The sequence below is a fragment of the Hylaeus anthracinus genome, unplaced genomic scaffold (genome assembly GCF_026225885.1).
Source record: "Hylaeus anthracinus isolate JK02 unplaced genomic scaffold, UHH_iyHylAnth1.0_haploid 12001, whole genome shotgun sequence".
Lineage (NCBI taxonomy): Eukaryota > Metazoa > Arthropoda > Insecta > Hymenoptera > Colletidae > Hylaeus > Hylaeus anthracinus.
Window position 1 is genome coordinate 11,239,342 of NW_026534348.1, and position 20,605 is coordinate 11,259,946.

At 35.6% G+C, this 20,605-nt stretch overlaps 3 protein-coding genes and 2 long non-coding RNA genes across 6 annotated transcripts in view; 3 read left to right on the top strand and 2 right to left on the bottom strand.

Moving 5' to 3' along the window:
* LOC128891015 (dual specificity protein phosphatase 15) overlaps window positions 1-7,454 on the bottom strand; it is an 11,612-nt gene extending 4,158 nt beyond the window's left edge. The window contains exons 1-5 of the mRNA XM_054150139.1: window positions 7,316-7,454; window positions 5,134-5,504; window positions 1,491-1,607; window positions 1,290-1,414; window positions 295-466 (exon numbers count right to left, since the gene is read on the bottom strand). Of these exons, the coding sequence (XP_054006114.1) occupies window positions 295-466; window positions 1,290-1,414; window positions 1,491-1,607; window positions 5,134-5,154 (435 nt within the window). The 5' untranslated portion in view covers window positions 5,155-5,504; window positions 7,316-7,454. The remainder of the gene's footprint in view (window positions 1-294; window positions 467-1,289; window positions 1,415-1,490; window positions 1,608-5,133; window positions 5,505-7,315) is intronic.
* Window positions 7,455-8,648: 1,194 nt separating this feature from the next.
* Window positions 8,649-10,466, top strand: LOC128891019 (uncharacterized). The gene is made up of 2 exons (XR_008460735.1): window positions 8,649-8,735; window positions 9,583-10,466. It is a non-coding gene; the product is annotated as an uncharacterized LOC128891019 (long non-coding RNA).
* A 159-nt stretch (window positions 10,467-10,625) lies between these two features.
* Window positions 10,626-12,198, bottom strand: LOC128891017 (transmembrane protein 42). The gene is made up of 3 exons (XM_054150149.1): window positions 11,863-12,198; window positions 11,578-11,724; window positions 10,626-11,059 (listed from the first exon to the last, which is right to left on the bottom strand). Exons 1-3 carry the CDS (start codon window positions 12,052-12,054, stop codon window positions 10,919-10,921), a joined length of 480 nt encoding a protein of 159 aa, XP_054006124.1. The 5' UTR covers window positions 12,055-12,198; the 3' UTR covers window positions 10,626-10,918.
* Window positions 12,199-12,690: 492 nt separating this feature from the next.
* On the top strand, window positions 12,691-13,211 carry LOC128891018 (uncharacterized). Its single transcript, XR_008460734.1, has 2 exons — window positions 12,691-12,774; window positions 12,846-13,211. It is a non-coding gene; the product is annotated as an uncharacterized LOC128891018 (long non-coding RNA).
* A 75-nt stretch (window positions 13,212-13,286) lies between these two features.
* On the top strand, window positions 13,287-20,515 carry LOC128891013 (protein phosphatase 1 regulatory subunit 16A). Of its 2 annotated transcripts, none has more exons than XM_054150138.1 (10): window positions 13,287-13,756; window positions 14,545-14,733; window positions 14,876-15,139; window positions 15,221-15,523; window positions 15,606-15,748; window positions 15,830-15,955; window positions 16,030-16,105; window positions 16,190-16,407; window positions 16,493-16,664; window positions 17,139-19,474. In XM_054150138.1, exons 2-10 carry the CDS (start codon window positions 14,664-14,666, stop codon window positions 17,165-17,167), a joined length of 1,401 nt encoding a protein of 466 aa, XP_054006113.1. In that variant the 5' UTR covers window positions 13,287-13,756; window positions 14,545-14,663; the 3' UTR covers window positions 17,168-19,474. The 2 variants fall into 2 exon arrangements, with proteins under 2 accessions (XP_054006113.1, XP_054006112.1); XM_054150137.1 differs by lacking the exon at window positions 17,139-19,474 and adding an exon at window positions 19,494-20,515 and having other exon boundaries at window positions 13,291-13,756.
* The last annotated feature ends 90 nt before the right edge of the window (window positions 20,516-20,605 follow it).

Here is a 20,605-nt window from a genome sequence, read left to right on the forward strand (position 1 = left end):
AACTACATTAACCAGAAAGAATTTCAAAGTTAAATTTTTCATCTAGAGTCATCCCCTTTCTTTTAAAGATATCCAATGTATAGAAGATCGGCAATCTATTCCATTTATGGAAATGATTCTTTCGATCCGTGTCAAAGTTATATTCTTGAACTACAATCCCATATTTTGTTAAAAATATTCAACCTGTAAATTGAAATGTTTCTTTTACAGTTCAAGACTCTCTTGCACTTAATTTGCACACGTAAGGACGGTCCCAGTTATCGTTTAACTTACAGCGAGTATCAATTTGAATACCTCGTGCAATCTACTGGACTCGAAATCTTTGAGCTGTTGCTGGAACCCGACGTTTGGATTGGCAATGGAACGGCCCACTCTGACGACTTTGAGTGCCTCTTTCCATGAAAGATTGGTGGTACTCATAATATAGGCCACCGCTACTGTCACGCTTCTCGACATGCCGGCTAAGCTGAAACCGGATATCGTTACGTGAACGTCTCTGCTATGGAAATTAGATTCTCGATTGATCATTAAGGAACGAGGATCGTGTAAATAGGCTGCTCGCGCAAACTCAACGTTTCGTGCCTCCTGCTTCGCGGAAGATAGAACCAAATTACAGGGGAAAGAGTTGGATGGCACGACAAGGTCTGCCTTGATGTAACCTCATTTTTTTCAAAGTACAACGATATACAAAAAATTGATTGCATATCCTGCAATGTATAATTCAGCTTTCTTTCGAAGTACAATTATAATCTTTTCAGATGAATCAATTCCTCTTAACATTTCACGTACAAAAGTACGAAAGGCAGATATCGAATAGTAAGCGCAAAATTTTAAAAAACATGCAGAATCAGTTTAAAGATCTTTTTTTAGTGTAATTATGTTATCCATAGAATTCCCAGGATAGCTTGAACCAACGAATACAAATTTTAACGAAGCAACAAGGTCGAAAACGTTTCAACTAATTTTCATGGAAATCCGTGCACGATTTCATATTCCTGTTGTTAATCATATGAGCTATTATATCTCAAAATGGTATAAGTCCGTTGCTGTCGTGTATCGAGATATTTAAGAGTTTGCATTTGAATTAATTTAAATATTAGCGAAGGACAATCAATTCCAGTAATGTTTTTCAAACTATAAACCTTTGAAATTTTATTATAAAATAGTAATTTTAAAAATTATTTCAAAAATAAACGATTTTTTGTAGCTCCAAATGGACTTGTACCATTTTCAAAAATAACAGCTCGTATGTTCTCGCGTCGTTTGGATATTAGAGAAGCTGTACCCACCAGTGTATCAGGACGTTCCCACCGCGTAGACGTGCAGCGTGAATAAAGTCATTGCACAAGGAAAAGTACTGGGACAAATTTTGATCCGGGCTATCCGCCGCCAATATGCATAAATAATGTTTGTCCTATAAACAATTCGTTAAATTTAACGTCGTCTCTCCACGTGCGAGATCGAGAGACGTGGTCTTTTTTCGCGCTTACGGAATGCAATCGCCGCGCGGTATCGTGGATCGCCAGAATGTGAGTGATCTCGAATCGCTCCAATTGATCAGCGTCCTTGCTGTCGTGATAATTCCCGATATAAAGCCCGGGGAGGACCTATAGACACCAAACACAACAACACGTCACTCCAATAAATGTTGCATAAGCGGCTAACAAGTTGCGAACGTACGTTAGGACTGCCAACTTGGAGAAATATACAAGTCTCTTTATTATACGTGCTGTGCTAGAACGTGTAACATGTGCATTTCCAATGTTTGTGTATTTATGCGAGGGGATTTCTGAGGGGGAGCTTTAGAATTGTATTTTCTTAATAAAACACAGATGAGGTGGGACATATCTGATTTGTTTATTTATTAATGGAGGATATATGAGTACGGTTAAACGTTAAATTAATCCTGTACTTTTGAGAATGGGGATTTTATGCACATATAGAGTATAAAAACAATGTACGTGGGATATATACCCTTAAGCAAAATAATGATCGTAACATTTTATTAAACATTTGTCTCTATATATGTTTTTCATATTAACACACACCATAAGTGCATGAAATCCATGATGCAGTCATTACCTAATCAATTATTGTAAGAATTTGGTGTGTTATTTTTTAGAAGTGACACCTTAAATAACTCTACTAATTATTCTATTTATGTAATGTTTTCATACAAAAGTTACATCGTATCCAACGACAAATATGCTCCACACTTCTCTTTAATTTTTTCAAAATAAAACGCATATTCTTTGCATACCATGTTTGAGATAAGAGACATTCACTAAGGTGAATTTTGAAATTAAGATAAGCCGAAGACCTGTAGACCAGCTCCCAAGTGAACCATTATTATTTATTTCCCACCAGCAAATTCCTCGTCATCTTTAAAAAAAATGCGAAACGCCAATTTCTTAGCATAATGAATTCTTGCAAGGCTAGAATATCCATGATAAAGATCGGAAGACTAGGAAACACGTTATCCTTCCCAAGAGACGATCGAGGCAACCCCATCGCGAAACGGTGCTCGTAGAGAAGTGGTACGCAAAGCGCGTCCAAAGTCGTCGTACGCGAATAATTAATCCGAATCATTTCCCGATGTACTCGTCGGTTAATGAGCGATGCCTGAACACGCACGAGCACGATAATTTCGCGTTTTTTTTTTTCTCTCCATCTAGTCGACAGTCCCTGTTGCAATTAAGCGTGAAGAGACGAAGTCTAGTGGTGCTCGAGATAGCGTCGAAAAAAAAAATCGATAAAAGCAGCTTTTTCGATGCAGGTGTTCCGCTGTTAATCATTCATCGTTCGTAGATGATCACTCGAGCGAGTAGAACAAGGCGAGACGCGGTGTATAATCGTTTAATCGATGCTGCATTCTTAAGCGAGGTGTCTCTAGCCGAACGCTGGGAACAATGGTGCCAGCTCTTAACTTTTCATCGGGACCATCGATTAAAATCTTCATGATGCATCCTAGTTATATACGGCGGGTTACTTTAATATTCGAGCGCGATTTTTCACTTTGCCGCTCTATTACTTTGTGCACGATGAAAGAGTAAAGTAATTGAGGCACATGTTGCATCAAAACATTGAGTCTAGGTAACGAAAGTGTACAGTTTATTTATTTCATTGGTCATGTTCCTTATGAAGTGTTCAACTTTGATTTTAGTTTAGTATTTTTATATTTAATCATACTTTAAATTGACTTCGTAACGTGAACACTATTTTTATATTGGTTTTAGATGTTGAGGTATATTGCGGAGAATTGTTTTTAAATATCCTATTGGAATGTCGTTCCATTCTTCTAATTCACCTAAATTACCCCGAATTTTAAATAAAACTCATGTCTGAAGATTAAAGCACACCACATGAAACCTTAGGACGATTCTAAGGTAAATATTCTTGTATAATACAAGCTTAATATGTTAGGTCATTATCCTGACAAAATTTTAACTCGTGAATCTCCATATTCCTTCCACTTTTACACAAATTATTCTTCAAGAAATTTGAATACAGATTTTTATCCGTTACTCCGCAAAGTTCACCAACACCGATCATTGAAATACAGTCCCACATTAGTAACACTTTCTGCTCAGCGTTCAATGGTAGACCTAGATTCGACGTGTTAATGCAACATATGCCCTAATTGCTCTATCTTTCATCGCGGACAAAGTTACAAAGCGACAAAGTGAAAATTGCAATGCATCCGAATATTAAAGTTACTCACTGTGTATGAATCGTGCAATGCTTCTTGGGAATGGCCATTAAATCATCGACAAATGGGCCAAGTTCTAGATTCCATCGCGACGTTTACGCATTGGAACCGTTTAAGAATAAAATCATCCTAGCCACGCTGCAAAAATTCTGCGGAACATTTTTCAATCCTTTTCTTTTTTTTTTTTTGTCGTAGTGCTCGTATGTAGATCGATTAAACATAACGTCGCTGTGTAATGATTCGACGATACGTACACGTTTAAAGTAACGAAACGTAAGCATTGCAGAAGCACGTGCGCGATTAGCATGTTCGAAGCAGCGTCTGTATATAACAAGCAACATCGAGAATTGGGCGGAGAACTCGAGTAATCAATGACACGAATCACCTTAGAAATTGAACGTAATTTTACTTTCCTTGATTGCCATTGCGTGTCACAAGCGTTCCCCGCTGTTCGATTTTTTTTTTCTACTTGCGCGGTAACATCTATCGTACTTCCAGCCGTATTTCTCGTGTAAAACGAACGTCCTAATTGTCGACACACTTTTTTACGATAGACACTTTGTACGACACTAGGAAAGTTGCTAAATTATAGTAATTGCAACGTGGAGTATTTTGTGAAGATAGTATCTTTTACTGTGCCGTCAAGGCTGAGGGTAATTGTTCTGCTAAATAATTTTGGTCGAATAAATTGAAAGTAAACCATAGCTCCACGTATGTAGTTCCGACAAGCACACGCTGTTGCTTCTAAAGAAGACTTAAATGAACGAAATTTTGTTCATTAGTTTAAACATACCAATGTATGTTATACTGAATTTTTATTTTTATTCCAGATTCAATGTATATTAAGAATAATAACTGTAATTATAGACACTTGAAACGAGGTTTTACGATTCAGGCACAAACGCAACACCTTATCAAAGTGAATCCAAAGTGTCGATGGCTGGGTTAGCATCGAAATTAGGCACATTTAACTTAACAATAACTAGACTGCAAATTATATGCATTCATGATATAAACTAATACATATTACACTAATACTTATTACATGTTACATTAACCCTTAAAAGTGTCTAATTTGATACTGGACATTTAAATCGAATCGTACACTTGCAATTGGTTTGTTTTTAATATTAAGTTAAAAAAAATAATAAACGTCAGTTGTCAAAGTTGTTCAAATAATAAATACATTGATACTTTCTTAAATTTAATATTGAAAAATCAGGCTTCTAAACATTAATTAATTGATTACATTCAACATACATTATGCACATTTTTTGTATGTCTTTTCACGTTACCGTACGTCATAAACGCATAAAATTCGCAGGTTAGTAATAATTAACGATTCATTTAATATGTTCTATCAATTCAAGCATCGCATTGCAGCCGAACAATAAAAATCACTCGTCCGTGATTGCACTCCTTACCCTGTTCATGCCATTCCCCATGGTTCCAGCTAACCTATGGCGCGCGGAGATCCCCTCGGGCTGGAAGAAGAATCGTAGATTCACGATAAAAGCTACGTTTAATCGATCGTCGCGCTCGCTACGATTCGTTGATCTTCTATCTTTCGTCTCTCGAGCTTGCTCCCCGACGGTCTTATCGTTGGACAACAGTATGCTTCGTTCCCGCCACCGCAGCCCTCTTTCAGCATCATCGTTGAAGACAGTCTCACGCAGCTGTTACTAAATTCCGATTCACTGGATTACGTCGTCTAATTGAAACCCTCGAAGTCGTCGAACGTGGATCCTCTAAATCCTCTCGCCAATGTGTCCCCTTCGATATTCTTTTCATTGAACTATAAATTTAATCCATCTCTGTATCCCTGTGTCGCACTGTTCACTGAAAAATTCCTCTTCCCTTCCCTTCCCTTCCCTTCCCTTCCCCCCTCCTCCGTTTTTGTTTTTTCATTCGCTAGTAATCGTTCGGTGTTACGCGCAACGACATAATTACGAAATGCCAGAGTGCTCGTCGGTTTTCACGCGCGAACGGTAATGAAAAGCGCCAGCGTTCCTCTGCTATTTATGAAAATACAGCGAACAGATAAAGAAACGCTTTGTTCCGTAAAATCCCGCGTATGTATTAGAGATTAAACCGATTGTCACGAAACTCTTTTCAAGTGTGTCACAGCATGTGCGTTTCCACACTCTACCCCGCCGGGACCTATCTATACGAACGTGCAGCCTTTACAGCGCATTTATTCCGCTACGTTGCACTATAAACGCCTCGAGCGTACTTTGTAAACGTGCACGGTCGTGCTAGAGACTTTTAATCGCGATGGAATAAAAAAGAAAAAAAAGAGAGAGAGAGAGAGAGAAAAAATAATAATTTTGAGTCGCGGCCGTGCAATCGTAATGATGCATACGTGACATCGAAATTAAATATGCAAGGTGAAATATTAATACGACGTTTATCCTCGGACGAATCTACGTTGGCGTTGCGATTCCGATAATTTTACGTAAATAATGAGTAAACCAAGCGCAAAGGAATGAAATGGAATTTAATACGAGCACGGAACAATCGTGCGGCGACGAAACAATTTAAAACGCGAATTGTCGTTTCATTTGTTCCAACGGGAGAGGATATATATATTTCTTTTTCATCCCAGTCGCTGACTGACGTTTTAAATGCATGGTGCATCCGTGGAGAGAGCATCGTCTACAAACGGAATGAAATGCAGCCGCTGGTACAATCGTTATTTTCCCTACGGCGATAAATTAAAAACTTTTCGCGTCTTTGGTTTTACCGTATTAGTTGGACGACTGCCAAATGGAAAATCGAAGCTAGTCTTGCGTGTGCTGATCCTGCCAAAAATCAAATTTCGACGGGATAATAATTCACGGTACGAATCAACAAAGTGGTTTCGCGATATAAATAGAAACGGTTCGAATTGAACGACCTTTAAAAATGGAATAATCCAAGAATATTAATCTACAACGATTGCTACGTTATCGAAAACAACTGAAATTAATACGAGCAACTTGTGACGTTTCCAAACCAGAAAATTCAAATTAGCGTTAAGTGAAATAGATACAATCTCTCTCGTTGTCCCTACTTAGCGATTCATGCCTGGCATAGAAAATAAAAAAGCGCGATAGTCATCATATTGTCACGATTCGTGTAGGTTATCGAACGACACTCAAGGTCGTCGTTCATTAAACATTATACCCGGAAAACGTCGCATTAATATATTATAAATCCAGGGAACACTCTTGTATCACCGCTTTATATTGGATCTGTCAATCATTCAGCGTCGGGAAAACAAACACGATGCTTGGTTCACTGAAACGGATACAGCTTCACCTTTCCAAAAGAAAAAGAAAAAAAAAAAGAAACTGAATATGCTCTTTTATGCAACTCTGGAGCACAACATAAGCCTCATGGGGACGAAGTCCAGCGTTTACCATGTACACAGTTCCTATCTGAAAATTCCCGGAATTTTCGGCCACGGCATAAATTGACCTACGACTCGTGTGGTTTCCCTTCGAGTCGAGGGTTTGTCGTGATCGTGCGAGAGATAACGAAAAAGCAACATGAGATACATCGTCGATTACGACGATTCTCGGCAGGACAACCGATTGATCGAAGGTGAGCCATAATCCTCCGTACCTGTCGACACTGTCACGTTTAAAGGCACCTTTTTCTAATCGAACACGTTGTGCACGCACACGCAAGCAAAACAAGCAATCTGACGCGAACCGCGTTAACGCACTGGCCCCTCACGGCATCCGTGCGTTTTCGACTCTCGATTGGGTAGGAGGGTGCGCCGTGCGAAAACTGTCCCGTTGTCTCAGTAGCAAGAAGCGTTGCCAGAATCTAGGGGCACTTGCTACCGAGAGGGAGAATGAAAAAGAGCGAGAGAGAGAGAGGGGGTAGCGGCGGCGTAGACGTAGTGGGGGAAAGTAAGGCGTGCACGGGGCAGTAGAACTCGTTGAATAACGAAGGCCTACCACGGAAAAGGGTTACCAGGTAAAAGACGCGCAGATGATGATCGAAACGAACATTCTTTACGATTGACAAGTGGCTGATTAGTTTCTTTCTTCGATTGTTTCGATGGGAGACGTGTCAGCGCGACCGATCGTTGCTCGCAGTCTCTTTGACGGGCCAACGAAGGAGATGGTCAATGTTCTGTTCTCAAGATCCGAGTGAAAATTGGTACGTGTCGCGTTGACGATTCTCGTACAGTGAACGGATCCAGCGGAGATTCGCAATTACGTACAGCCGAGTGTCCCTGGAAAGTGTTCTGAACGAGCGAGGAAATGATTCACAGGCATTTCGGGCGTTTATACTCGCGCGTTTAAAGTCGCCGTGAATTATGAATGAGTGGTTTATTGAGATACAAAAAATCTGGAGTGGCGATGATAAGAGAGGACATGAGAGAAAAAAAGAAAATAAAGAGAAAAAGAGAGTGACTACTGTACCCTCGGATCTAGAGGACAACTGGTAGCCGGTAGGCGGCGGTGTGAGGAATATCACTGCGGCGCAGTCGCCGCTCGATAAAGCCCATCCTCTTGCTCTTTTTACACGTTTGCTTCTTCTCCAATACCGTGGTTCGCGGGCGCATGATACACCTATGAACCGCCGACCCTGCCCCACAAACTGAAAACCTGGTCGACTGAAAGTTGCGTTTGCGGCCAGCTCGGTACACATATACCTTTAACTAGGGTACGCTACCCATGTAACAAGATCCTAGTAACCCTGGGCTAGTAAGATTGTTCTTTACTAACCTAGGCCAACGTGCATGTAGCCACTCGAGGCGTGCAGTCAGGTTAAATAAATTTTCACATCTTTTGTGATTTGGCAGGGATTTATTAGACGTAGAAATTAACACTAGACCTACCACGACTGGTTTCAAACTTTTGTATACAGTTCTCATATGCAATATATGAATTATATGCATTTGTTTCATGCACTATTTATAGCCTACCATTTATTTGTTCAAGGAAACCATACATCTTCTAATCTTCCCCCGGTATCATATTCCAAAACAATACATACAGTTCTAAAAACAAAATATCAAAACCAATCGGTCAGTAAATATTTCTATTTAAACCAGAGTCATAAATGATTCAATATAAGACCTACCATGACTGGTTTCAAACCATACAAACCATTGTATACAGTTCTTATATGCAATATATGAATTATATGCATTTGTTTCATGCACTATTCATGTTATTGCACTTAACTTACTGTTGGTAGATTTAGTGTTAATTCTGTGCCTCTCTAAAGTAAGCCTACCATTTATTTATTCAAGAAAACCATACATCTTTTAATCTTCCCCCGGTATCATATTCCAAAACAATACATACAGTCAGGGCCGGCGTGACCTTTCGCGGGGCCGAGTTCAAAAATTTTGTGGGGCCTAAATTCACATTCAAATCCTACACTTAAATTTTACAACGTGGAATTATTTATTTACAAATGCTATATATTTTGTATAAGATGAATATTAAATAATAATACTTTGATGATTTTTGTCACTCTTTTCAATTTAATCATCGCTACTAAAAAAATGTCTTGCATCTCAGCAAAAATTGCTTCCATTTGTTAATGGTATCATCAGTCTGTAAAAAGTTAATCAAAATCGGTGCTTTTTAATTGAGTAATTTTCGTAGATCACGGGACCTTTTAAAACGCGGGGCCGGGTTCCAGCGAACGCGCTGAACCTGCCTTGCGCCAGCCCTGCATAAAGTTCTAAAAACAAAATATCAAAACCAATCCAAAACCAAAACCAAATAATCCATCAAAACCAAATATTTCTATATAAACTAGTCATAAAAGTATCAATATAAAGGTGCACAATTAGTTTCTACACCTAATAATATTCACATATTTGGAATATAAAATTACAAGCTACGTGTTCGTACATATAGATGAATTATACAACGCATCCACATCGCTATTCCAACTTCTGTTAACGGCACGACCTTCGAGGAAAGTTTTATGAAACTTTGAATGAAGTCACGTTTATGTACCTTGAAGGATCGCCTTTTCACTCTAGAGGTTTCAGAAAAAGACTTCTTGTTGCATATACTGAAAGTATGGAGCTTCTGGAATACATTTGAGAAATTATATTGAGAATTTTTATGTATAATTAGGTATTTACAATGATACAAGTGTAATTTATTGAAGTATACTTATATACTAATGTTTTATTTTATTATTCCTCTGGTGAATGAGAAATTTGTATGCATCTCATGCATTTCAACCATTTCACTTCGAATTTCGATATTATTAAAAGATGGACCTTCAAAAATGAATATTAACGTATATTAATAAAGTGAAAATATTAATAATGTAAGAATCAAAATATTTATTACGTAAATGTCGGAAAAAGATTATAATTTGAAAAATTACGAAAGACTGCGGTAAAAAAGAAACGAAGTATTTTTACAGTTCATGTGTAAAAGGAAATAGGGCGGAAAGAATCTTCCATTCTTATTTTCCTCCCGTCTCTTATCCAGCGCTATTACGAGTACGTAGATTCACTTTGCTCTCTAAAACAAGTACCTCTCGAGATCTTTTTTCCTGCTGGTTTCTCCGTCTTTCTTTCCGTATTTCTCATTACTTTTCTGTAGGCGGATGAGAGAGAAATAAGAGTTGAAGATGACGTGCCTTTATTACTTCTTGTACTCTCACTTAAGTTCAAGTACGTAACGAAAATTGCGTAAACTCGCTCATTAACGCAATTCCTAAGCGATAAATTTATTATATCACGAATAAATAGTAGAAATAAATGAAAATCTATAAAAAATAATGTCATGTACCGTAATTATTTTTAGAACAACCATACAATAAAATAACAATTATCGCATCGGAATATATTTCTCTAATTTATTGATATAAAGATTAATCGATATGAAAGGAAAGTAAAGAAGAAGGAGGTCTGGAAATTTGTCTAAAAAAACTCTCAATGTAGTAGTTTATTTATTTATTCAATGTAATACATATTAAAGTAAATACGAATACTGTTACAATTTCATACGAATAAAAGTAATAATATTACAGTAGAGTCAGGACCGATCTATTATGAAACTAATGAAGTTTAAGTCTCAGGGCTCACAAGTTCCTAATTTTTTAATTTTTTTATTTAACTACATTTCGAAAACGAAAAATTAACTTAACTTATTCTTAATTTTATCAGAGACTTCTGGTAATGGAATAATAATGACAAATGTAAGAATGAACACTTCTAGATATTCTTATAAATTATTGTTCTTTCGATTTCTCCGTAGGATCGCTTTTTGCTGGAGTGTTGCAGATGAACAATAAACCCAAAATAACGAACGATATGCCGCACCACCAAGTAATCGACGTCGACTCGTTGAAAACTAAGAAACCCGCCAGAGCCTTTAATGAAAGATAAAAATGCAATTGCATGGACGATTGTGTTTTTCCCGCTATTATTTTGATCTACAAAGAGAATTCAGTAAATGCTTGGTATCGATACAACAGCATTACAGAAAAGCTATTAGCAGTTCTCGGTAAAGAGGTTAATTAAAGGTTTACACATTAGACATAACTACCTACGATCAGTAGAAAAATGACGAAAAATTATGCATAAAGAGATGTTGCTTATTCATTAGAAGTCTGCACGGTCGTTGTTAACGGTTCGAATGTGACCAAGTGGATTAAAAAATAAAAGAAACTCATTCTTGAACAACAACCCCTTGAAGGCTGCTACTAATGAGTATAATGACAGCAGTGTCTTGACGCTAGTATAAAAACGTTCATTTTAAGATCTAAATGATGTACAGCGATAATTATATTGAAAAATAATAATATGTTTAGGTGTACAGGATTTTCTTCTTTTATACCGAGAATTTAATGCATTCTCTTTGTCTCGTATCGATGGAAAAGTAAATTACCGAGCAAACATAACTCGTGGCGGCGCTAGCGATAGTACATGGTAAAGAAGATCCGCTGGCATTGAGCGCTTTCACGAAAAATGTGCAGCCCACTGTGTTACTTGTTATCATCAGTACCAGAAGTATTCCTTTAAGCATTAACGCGACCTTATTTACGAAAGAACAATTAATGCTTTACAAAAGTATCGCTAGAATAGGATTTACATTCAAGAAAAAGGTCATGAACGATGTTATCAACAGTTCCTCTCACAGAGGACAGTGACATATGAAAGTCGCCTTACTTACTATGGAAACTATCTCGACACTTCCAGCAAGTTTACCGAGCACACTTCCGATTGTTGCAAAAAGTCCAGCAACGACAGCTAGACGCACCTTTCCATCTTGTTTTCTCTCTTCTGTCCATGTTGCCGTGGTAGACGTCGTGTCACTTTTTGTCGATGACAGCGAAGAAGAATCCGCTAATAGATTACGCCTCATTCCAAATAAACAATGCCTTTCTAACAAAACTATTCACACGCGGAGTAATACGAATTTAGTTCCCAAAGAAACGTCTATTCGTACTGCAAACGAAGTGTAATATTTCATAACCTATTCGCGATAATTCCAACTCTTTTTCTGGCGGGAATTTTGAAGTAATTGTTCGAAAGCGAAACATCTTGTTTGATTTAATTATTGGTGCCATGTACAAATGCGATCATATCGTATTCTTGATGTTAACAATGACAATTAAAACATTTCTGTTTGTTTACTCTACAGGAGAAAGAACGAAGATCAGACAGATAACGAATGAGCAGCTTCCGTTTCTATAATATACGTATACTGTTGTGTACACCAATGGAGCTGGAATTTGTAGTTTGAACATGTGTAGCTAGTATTACAATTACAAATGTTAGAGCAACTTTACATTTATTAACATTAGACTTCATTTTTCGTTACAATTTAATAGTAAAAATTTTACTTTTGCTTAATCTAAATAAAACACATTACGTAAAATGGATATCGTCACACGTAGAGAAATTTTTTTTCAAAGCATGTTAGACTATGAATAAAGTGAATGTTCGTTTAACTAGAATCTGGTTACTGTATCGACCGAATGCAAATGTATTGGTAAGCTGCTGCGATAAGTTGGATTTAAAGATCTCGTGATTAAATAAATTAACGCAATTGTATTTGCAAGAAGATAACAGATATAAGGCGGTAAAGATATCTTTATTCCCGATAATATGCTAAGCTTATATGTATTTTTGCAAACCTTGAATTCTGTGTAGATTGTAAATAGGTAGACGTCTGAAAGGAGATAAAATTTATGCATAGCGTTCGCAGGCGCATAGAGACAAGCCATCAAGAGAATATGCCAGCTGTATAATAAATTAAGAAATACTCAGATGACGGTGTCGCTATTTTTAAAGAAGAATGAACGCACGTGGGAATAATTTAATAAATTTGATTCTCAATTCTTGTTCTTACTAAATTAAAATTATCAAGAAAAATTATTAAATTACGTGATGATTAAGACTGATATAATAAATATAATTTGTTCAATCCCAAAATTGCTCAAAATATGAGTAAAATACTAAAAATAGTTGTAAATACGTGTATTATTTCTGGAATAAATTTATTCGCTTTTTCTTTCAGAGACTCCCAAAATTGATTTTGTCTTGGGTCCCACGAATATGTAGTGCGCCACTGTGAGCACAAGTATGTACCTATGTAATTTGAAAAAAGACGAAGTTAGCGCGCGGTGAAGGGCAACGCGCGAATGATTTTCTACAGGTAGTTTAAAAATGGCGACTGACAGGTACGCGTTTCCTCGCGTGCACGGCGCCGCAACGAGACCAGAAGCGACGTGATTTTTGTGAAATCGAAGCTGAGGGGTTCGTTCGGCCTCTCTGATTAAATTCTATTCGGTGGAATCATTGCGTTAGAGAAACGTTGGAAATTATGTTGTATTTTCGTTGGTTAACACGGCGACTTTCTCTCTGGTAACGTCGTACTCGCGAGTTTCAATTCTACTTAGCACGGGTTCGGCACGACTAAATTTTCTGTATTCTTTACGATCGTTTTCCAAGACATACGAAAAAGAAGAAAAACCGAACGAATGAACGAACGAACGAGCAAACTTCCGCATTCCATTGGATCACGAACGAATAAGTGAACGAACGAGGAATCGCTCGCCAATGTGAGTAGATATCCCGATTTGACAACCGCCAGTCCTAGAACAGATTTCTTTCACCTGCGTTAACTCTCGAGTTACGGATCACGAAGTGACCAACATATCTGCACTTCCGTTTCTAATTCACTTCCATTTATATTTTATTCCCTGTCTACCATCGTTTTCCCCCCTTTTTCGTTATCCTTACGCTCGCTTATTATTTGCTTCTGTCAGCCGAGGATTATGTTCGTGTTTTTTTCTTGTTTGTACGTCGACAGATAAGGAACAGAAAATAAAGAATGAGAGCAAAACAATATCCTTTCGTGTAGTATGTTTGCATATGTTATTTTCCCTCATCCATTTAGAACTTTTAATTGTGTAGTTCATTATGGGAAAGTTATATCATATTATGCGTAGGATAAGTTAAGAATTATTCACACTGTTTCATGGTAAATTAATTGTGATTGGTGTTGAATGACATGTTCTTTTTGTGTTGTTAATCATGTTACCAATTATGCAATTTACTTGCTCACATTTTAGTTAATCAAATTTTAGTAGAAAAATCATTATGTAATGAACTAGTTTACAATTTTAAGTTAATTTTTTGAGGATTATACGTTAATTGCATTATATAAGTTATTGATATAGTAGCTCGTTCAAAATTATCAGATGTGTATGTGTTTTCTTTATAACTTTTAATTTTGAAGTATAAGAAAGCATTACTTTATTATTGCTCATTCCATGATACTTTTGAATAAATATTTAAGAATATTTGTGTAAATATTGTGCGTTTATTTATTTAAATATTTAATAAGTGTAACAGAGTTTTTGGATAAAGGTATGATATCCCTCAAATGAAATACCCAATGAAAAAGTCACCAATTCTACAAAGGTTTCCGAATTTGAAAGAGCAAAACTTGAAAATTATGTCAGAATGATGTCTAATGTTTATCATAAAGTTTTTAAATACCTTGGAATACATTCACGGCTTTGTAAGTGTAAAGGTAATTTAACTAGCATCCAAATCCTTTTTTTAAATACCATAGTATTCCTGCTATTGCCATTCCTTTACTGTATCGAACATACTACCACATTGGGATTCTAAATCATATAAATAAAGTAAAATATTGTTAATTTTGTGAATAGGTAAATATTCCTGCAAAAATTATACATCTGTAGCTATGGAACATTCAGACTTGGTCGCAGAAATGGTGCATGTAGAAAGGTTAACAACTCAAGAAAGATTGCATTTGGCTAGACATAGAAGGCTTCAGCAGTTAAAAGTGTGGCGTCAGCGTGAGAAAGAATGGCTGCGGCATCAAACTAGACATACTAGTAACAAACGTCACATATATTTTAGTGACAGTGTTATGCTTTTAGAAGCTGCAGCACGGAATGACATTGATGAAGGTGATACAACATAAATTCATTAAACTTTACTTACTTATTTCTTCCAGCTTGTTATATAATAATAAATAATATTTATTTTAGTGAGACGACTTCTCAAGAAAGGAGTAAATCCTGACTCAACGAATGAAGATGGACTGACAGCCTTACATCAGTGTTGCATAGATGATAATGAAGAAATGATGAAATTACTTATCGAATTTGGAGCAAATGTTAATGCAGAAGACAGTGAAAAATGGACACCATTACATGCTGCTGCTACTTGTGGCCATTTGCATTTAGTAAAAAATCTTATTGCCAGAGGTGCCAATTTGTTAGCTGTTAATGCTGATGGTAACATGCCTTATGATATATGTGAAGATGAAAAGACATTAGACTGCATCGAGGGTAAAAATCTTTGAAGTATTTATAATTAATTATTCTTCAGGATAATTTCGTTTTTTTTCACTTATCTTTTGATATAATATAGGAGAAATGGCAAGACGTGGAGTTACTCAAGAGTTAATTGATGAAACTAGGGCTTCTATTGAAGTTTTGATGTTGAGACATTTGCAACATGTAGCTTCTATAGGTGGGGATCTTGAATATAAAGATCATCAAAGTGCTACACCAGTATGTGTACAAGTTTATTAAATATATATACATTAATTTATTATTTAAAAAAAAATATGTGATTTCTTTCTTTGATTGCAGCTTCATATCGCGGCTGCAAATGGTTATCTAAGGGTAGTTGAATTTCTTTTGGATCAACATGTTTCGACTGATGTTGAGGATAATGATAGATGGCAACCAGTTCACGCAGCTGCATGCTGGGGACATGTAAAGAAAAATTTTCTGGATGTTATTTAAATGACAAGTAAAACATACTTTCTAACATTTTTATTTCCTTTCAGCTAGAAGTTCTTGAGTTATTGGTACAAAATGGAGCTGACTTAAATGCCAAAAATAAACATGATGAAACTCCAGCTGGTAAAATCGTTTTAGTCAAAAATTCTACCTAAAGATTACAATATGACATAATACTAACATTGAACATTGCATTTTATTTTACAGATATTTGCGAGGATCCTGAAATAAGGGAGAGGATAATGGAACTTAAAACAGAACAAGAGAGTAAGCGATTACGAGAAGCACAAGGAAGACGAGTACGCAGATCTCAAAGTATAAATACACGTACTCAAAGTGTAAGACGGACATCAATCAGAGATAAGGTATTGACCACAAAGAAGGATGCTCAAGAAGAAGCTCGTCTGAGATTACAAGCGCAACAGGTAATGTAACTTTGGATATATTTTATATACTTAATTAGTATACAAAATTATCGGAATTAAGTAACGAAAGGACGATATATTTTAGACATATGTTGGCGGTTCTACTACGAATGTGCCTCAAACGGAAAATGAATTTAGCGCTCGAGAAAATACAAATAATGAGACAGATACCAATGCACCGCCAACGGCAGTACGTAAAGCTCCTGAAGGAAAGGATAATGAATCTTTTCTTCACGAAGACGTCGATAAAGAATCAGGTATATTCCAAAACATGTTACACTCGCATCGGTTGTGGTTAAGTAGAATCCTCTGGTAAATGGTAGATTTGTGCATAAGATCATGTAAAAGAAAGTATAACGTGTTGTGTCAATTAAAATGGTGCGTTCGTAACGCATAACTTGACCTTGGTAACGTGACATAGTAATTAGACTTTCACAATGTAATATGCGCGTATTAGGTCGAAACAATATTCGTTTGTGTTTTGATATAATCCAGGGAACTTCCTACTTCAAAGAAGTATTTGCCATAGATTAAACGGAAGTCAATTTCAGATCTACAACTAGAAGTGAAGTTTATTATTCAAGATGAATGTGCATTTTTATAGTAGTATAGAACTAGTATAGTAGCTTTTACTGATAAATTATCAAGCAAAATATTATGTATTGATCGTTTATCAGTCATTCTTCTTTCTGTTATTACTGCGTCGTGATCCTGAATATTTGCGAGGTTAGTTTTCTATGTCACTTTTCTATTTCTGTAAACGTACTATTGAACGCTGCGTTTGTATTATTTTCAAACTTTCTACATTATCGTATGTTTCAAAATATTGGTCCATAACGTATTGAATTATCTCTATATGTTGTATGCATACGTAATATGTTTTTCTCTTTAAAAATATTCTTCTGGTATGGAAACGTTCGTTGTTCCAACTATATACATCGAGGTTTTTGTGGCAAGGGTTAAGTTGTGTTGGCTTTCTTTTTAGTACTTTGCAAATCATATGTTAGCACTTAGCAGAGCTTATTGACTGTTGTATGCGAAAAGACATTACAATAAGTATATCAATTAATTTAAACAGAGTTCTGATATCATTCTTTTTATACTTAATACAGTTTAGAGTGTTCTAAACTTTAACGCACATTTACGATACTTAATATTCTCCAGGTATATGAGTAGAATCATGATAAGCATTTGCATACATTTGAATATCTTTCCCAATGTCACTTTTTAAAATAAGTAGGTAATTAGCGAGGTAGCAACGTTTAATAATGGAATTTTCAATTTTCCATTCTTCAGTCGAAAAGTTAACTAGATATTGAACAATTCATAATTAATATTCAACGAGCAATTTCACATATATTTACAACATATCGTATAATAGAATGTTAGTAAAATAAAATGTATTCCACCTATTAAACATATCGATCAACTTTTATATATGTATTAGATCTGTGAGAAAGTTCTGTAACTTTTTCCATTTACGTTTTAATAGTCGTTTTTGTAATGTCTAATGTTATTTAAGACTGTTTACCATTCTTAAATTATCTTACATGTTCTATTTATATATAAATTTACACTCTGTCTGAGTAAATATTTCCTTTATATAATTTTCAAGTCATCCAACTGCTTTTTTATAATGGATATTTTTCTTTAATAGATTATAATAATCATAACATTAGAAGTGTTCTTTGAACAAAATTTTGTAAACAAATATGTTCCATTTCGTGAGGAATTATATCACTTTATAACTTGATATGTATACAATCAACCAATGGAACACTTGAACATTCAGACCAACAATATTATGTCATGAAAAAGTGTGACAAAATTTTTTCACGGACCTAACATATCGGTTGCACTGATGACAAAACTGTATTCACTCATTGTTAGCTATGTACTCATGCAATGTGTCTTCCTGTCTTTTAATTCTATCACTAAACGATAAAGTCGTTACGAGGTCAGTTGTGTCACGACATCAGATCGTTTCACATTATCAATTTTATATAGTCGTTCATGGACTTCTACTACAGATTCCACATCAAATCGATCATAATGGTTCAACGGGTTTACAAGTAAAAAATAATCTACTCGAAATGATTCTTACTTAATTTTTCAAATTAATGTGATTACAGCTGACTTGTGTTTTTGTAAACTATAGAAAAATAAATTTTAGATAAGTAGATTTGATTTATTGTTATTAGAGAAGATGAACATGAAATATAAATTATAAGATACTAATATTGAATAACGTTATGTAGTAAATTGGTTACTATTAAAAAATAGTTTAATCCATGATTGTTTCGTTATAATATTTACAATGTTTACTGTTATACTTTAATAAATTTAAATATATGCGAATTAAAATTAGTACTCGAAAAAGTGATTGATTTGAGATGGTAACAATCTATTATAATAAAAAGGATGTTGTTTGCACATCGACACAGCACAAAATAATATTAATTCATATTTCAAGGAAACATGAAGTAAGTGATTTCAATGTTCCAGAGAATTCAACTATCATGTATGCTTTACATGTACGTTTTCTTATGTATAAGGGTTATTGCATACAAACGTTAGATTGTAAATTGGTTCTTTTCATTTTTCTTAAATGAATGTATTTAAAGTTAAAAGCTTGAAGATTTATTTTACAATCTGCCAAAGTAATAAGCAAATGTTACGTATGTTATCTATCGGAGTGAAGAAGAAACGAACGAGTCGCTGAAAAAGTTTCTTCTTTTTTCCGAATGCAAAGAGTCCAGAAACTTAATAATAAATGTAATGATCTGCTAGTGAAATATAGAAGGTGGAGGAGAAGGTGTTCATGTAGGTACATGTAGAATATAGAAACACGTTCCTGGTACTCCTATTATGCAATGTTTTTAACGCTTATCGCTAAAGCATGTAACGCTTAGCGCATGGCCACTAGTTAATACTAGCCGAGTTTTGTTTGAAGTACAATTTCAGTGTATAAGAAAGGGGATTAGGTGAAGGGTTACACGAAGGTGAAGTTACGAATAAGGTGGAAAAATGTCGCGTAGACCTCGAAGAAGAAAACTAGCGTTGGATTTACATGTTTGCCTCGGCAGTGACAGGATCCGATTCACCGGTCGGTAATCAGCAGCCTATCTACACACCGGACCGTGACACCAATGGAAAGATCAACATACACGTCTCTGTAGTTTTTGTCAAATCGTTATCGGATTTGAAGAAACAAAGAGCGCAAAATCGTCATATATCCACTGGTTCGATAGATGCCAATGGGAATGGTATCCCTGTATCCTCCATCGCCAATTCTGAATTCAACGCTGGCGGAGATTTTCAACGATTCACTGGAAATACAAGCGATATCGTCGGCGATAATCATTCCGAGAAAAGTTGCTGCATCGTCATGTAACGCTTTTCTTGCCCCATTCACTCCCTTTTTCCCCCGCTGCATTTAATGCATTTTAGTCCTGAATTTTTATAGTATATTTACTATTGTAAACACTCCAATCGATGTGTTCGTTTGATTAAAAGAAATCACCAACAATTGTACAGAATGAACAAGATTCTAATAGAATATGGTGTAAGCTAACACATCTCAATTTTAGAGGTTCCAAATATTTTATTGAGATATTTTTATAAATACTTATTCATTCTGCGAGTTCTTCGTTCAAATGTAAACAAATATCGTGTGAATTTTATTTACACGATGCGCTCGTAAACTTGAGATTCACGAATAGATTTTCAATACGTATTGTACTTAAACGAGTATTTAAGTAAGAATTGAGATGCGAGAGATAATTTTAATGAGATTCAAAGATATGTTTTGAAATTGTACAGAATTTTATTTATTGCTGCGTAAAATAATGTATATTTCGAACAGTAATTATCGAATTGTATATTGCGCAAAGCGCGCCTTTACAACTAATGTGTATGATACCGTACAGAGTATTTCCCGCGGTTTTTTTATGAAGTGTTAGTCATAAAAAATACTTTTCTATATTAATTTAGATATCTATATTTCTACGAACACGTTTATTTGTAAAGTTTAATGTGTGCTGCTCTTGCTCTATCATACTATATGTTCTATTTTCTTCCATTAAAATACAACGTGAATTATATGATATCTAACTAAACTTAATTTCATGTCCTATAGAACTTTTACATATTAATATTATTTTTAGCGTGATATGTGCAATAATGTATTTTACGGACG

What these genes read in the sequence shown, in the direction of transcription:
- LOC128891013 (XM_054150137.1), top strand. Translation starts at nt 14,664, where the DNA reads ATGATGTCTAATGTTTATCATAAAGTTTTTAAATACCTTGGAATACAT. An exon ending in ACGGCTTTGTAAGTGTAAAG is followed by an intron (nt 14,734 to 14,875) that starts GTAATTTAACTA and finishes TTTTGTGAATAG; the next exon opens with GTAAATATTCCTGCAAAAAT. An exon ending in ACATGATGAAACTCCAGCTG is followed by an intron (nt 16,106 to 16,189) that starts GTAAAATCGTTT and finishes TTTATTTTACAG; the next exon opens with ATATTTGCGAGGATCCTGAA.
- LOC128891017 (XM_054150149.1), bottom strand. Translation starts at nt 12,054, where the DNA reads ATGAGGCGTAATCTATTAGCGGATTCTTCTTCGCTGTCATCGACAAAA. An exon ending in GTGTCGAGATAGTTTCCATA is followed by an intron (nt 11,725 to 11,862) that starts GTAAGTAAGGCG and finishes TTCGTAAATAAG; the next exon opens with GTCGCGTTAATGCTTAAAGG. An exon ending in CCACGAGTTATGTTTGCTCG is followed by an intron (nt 11,060 to 11,577) that starts GTAATTTACTTT and finishes CTTTCATTAAAG; the next exon opens with GCTCTGGCGGGTTTCTTAGT.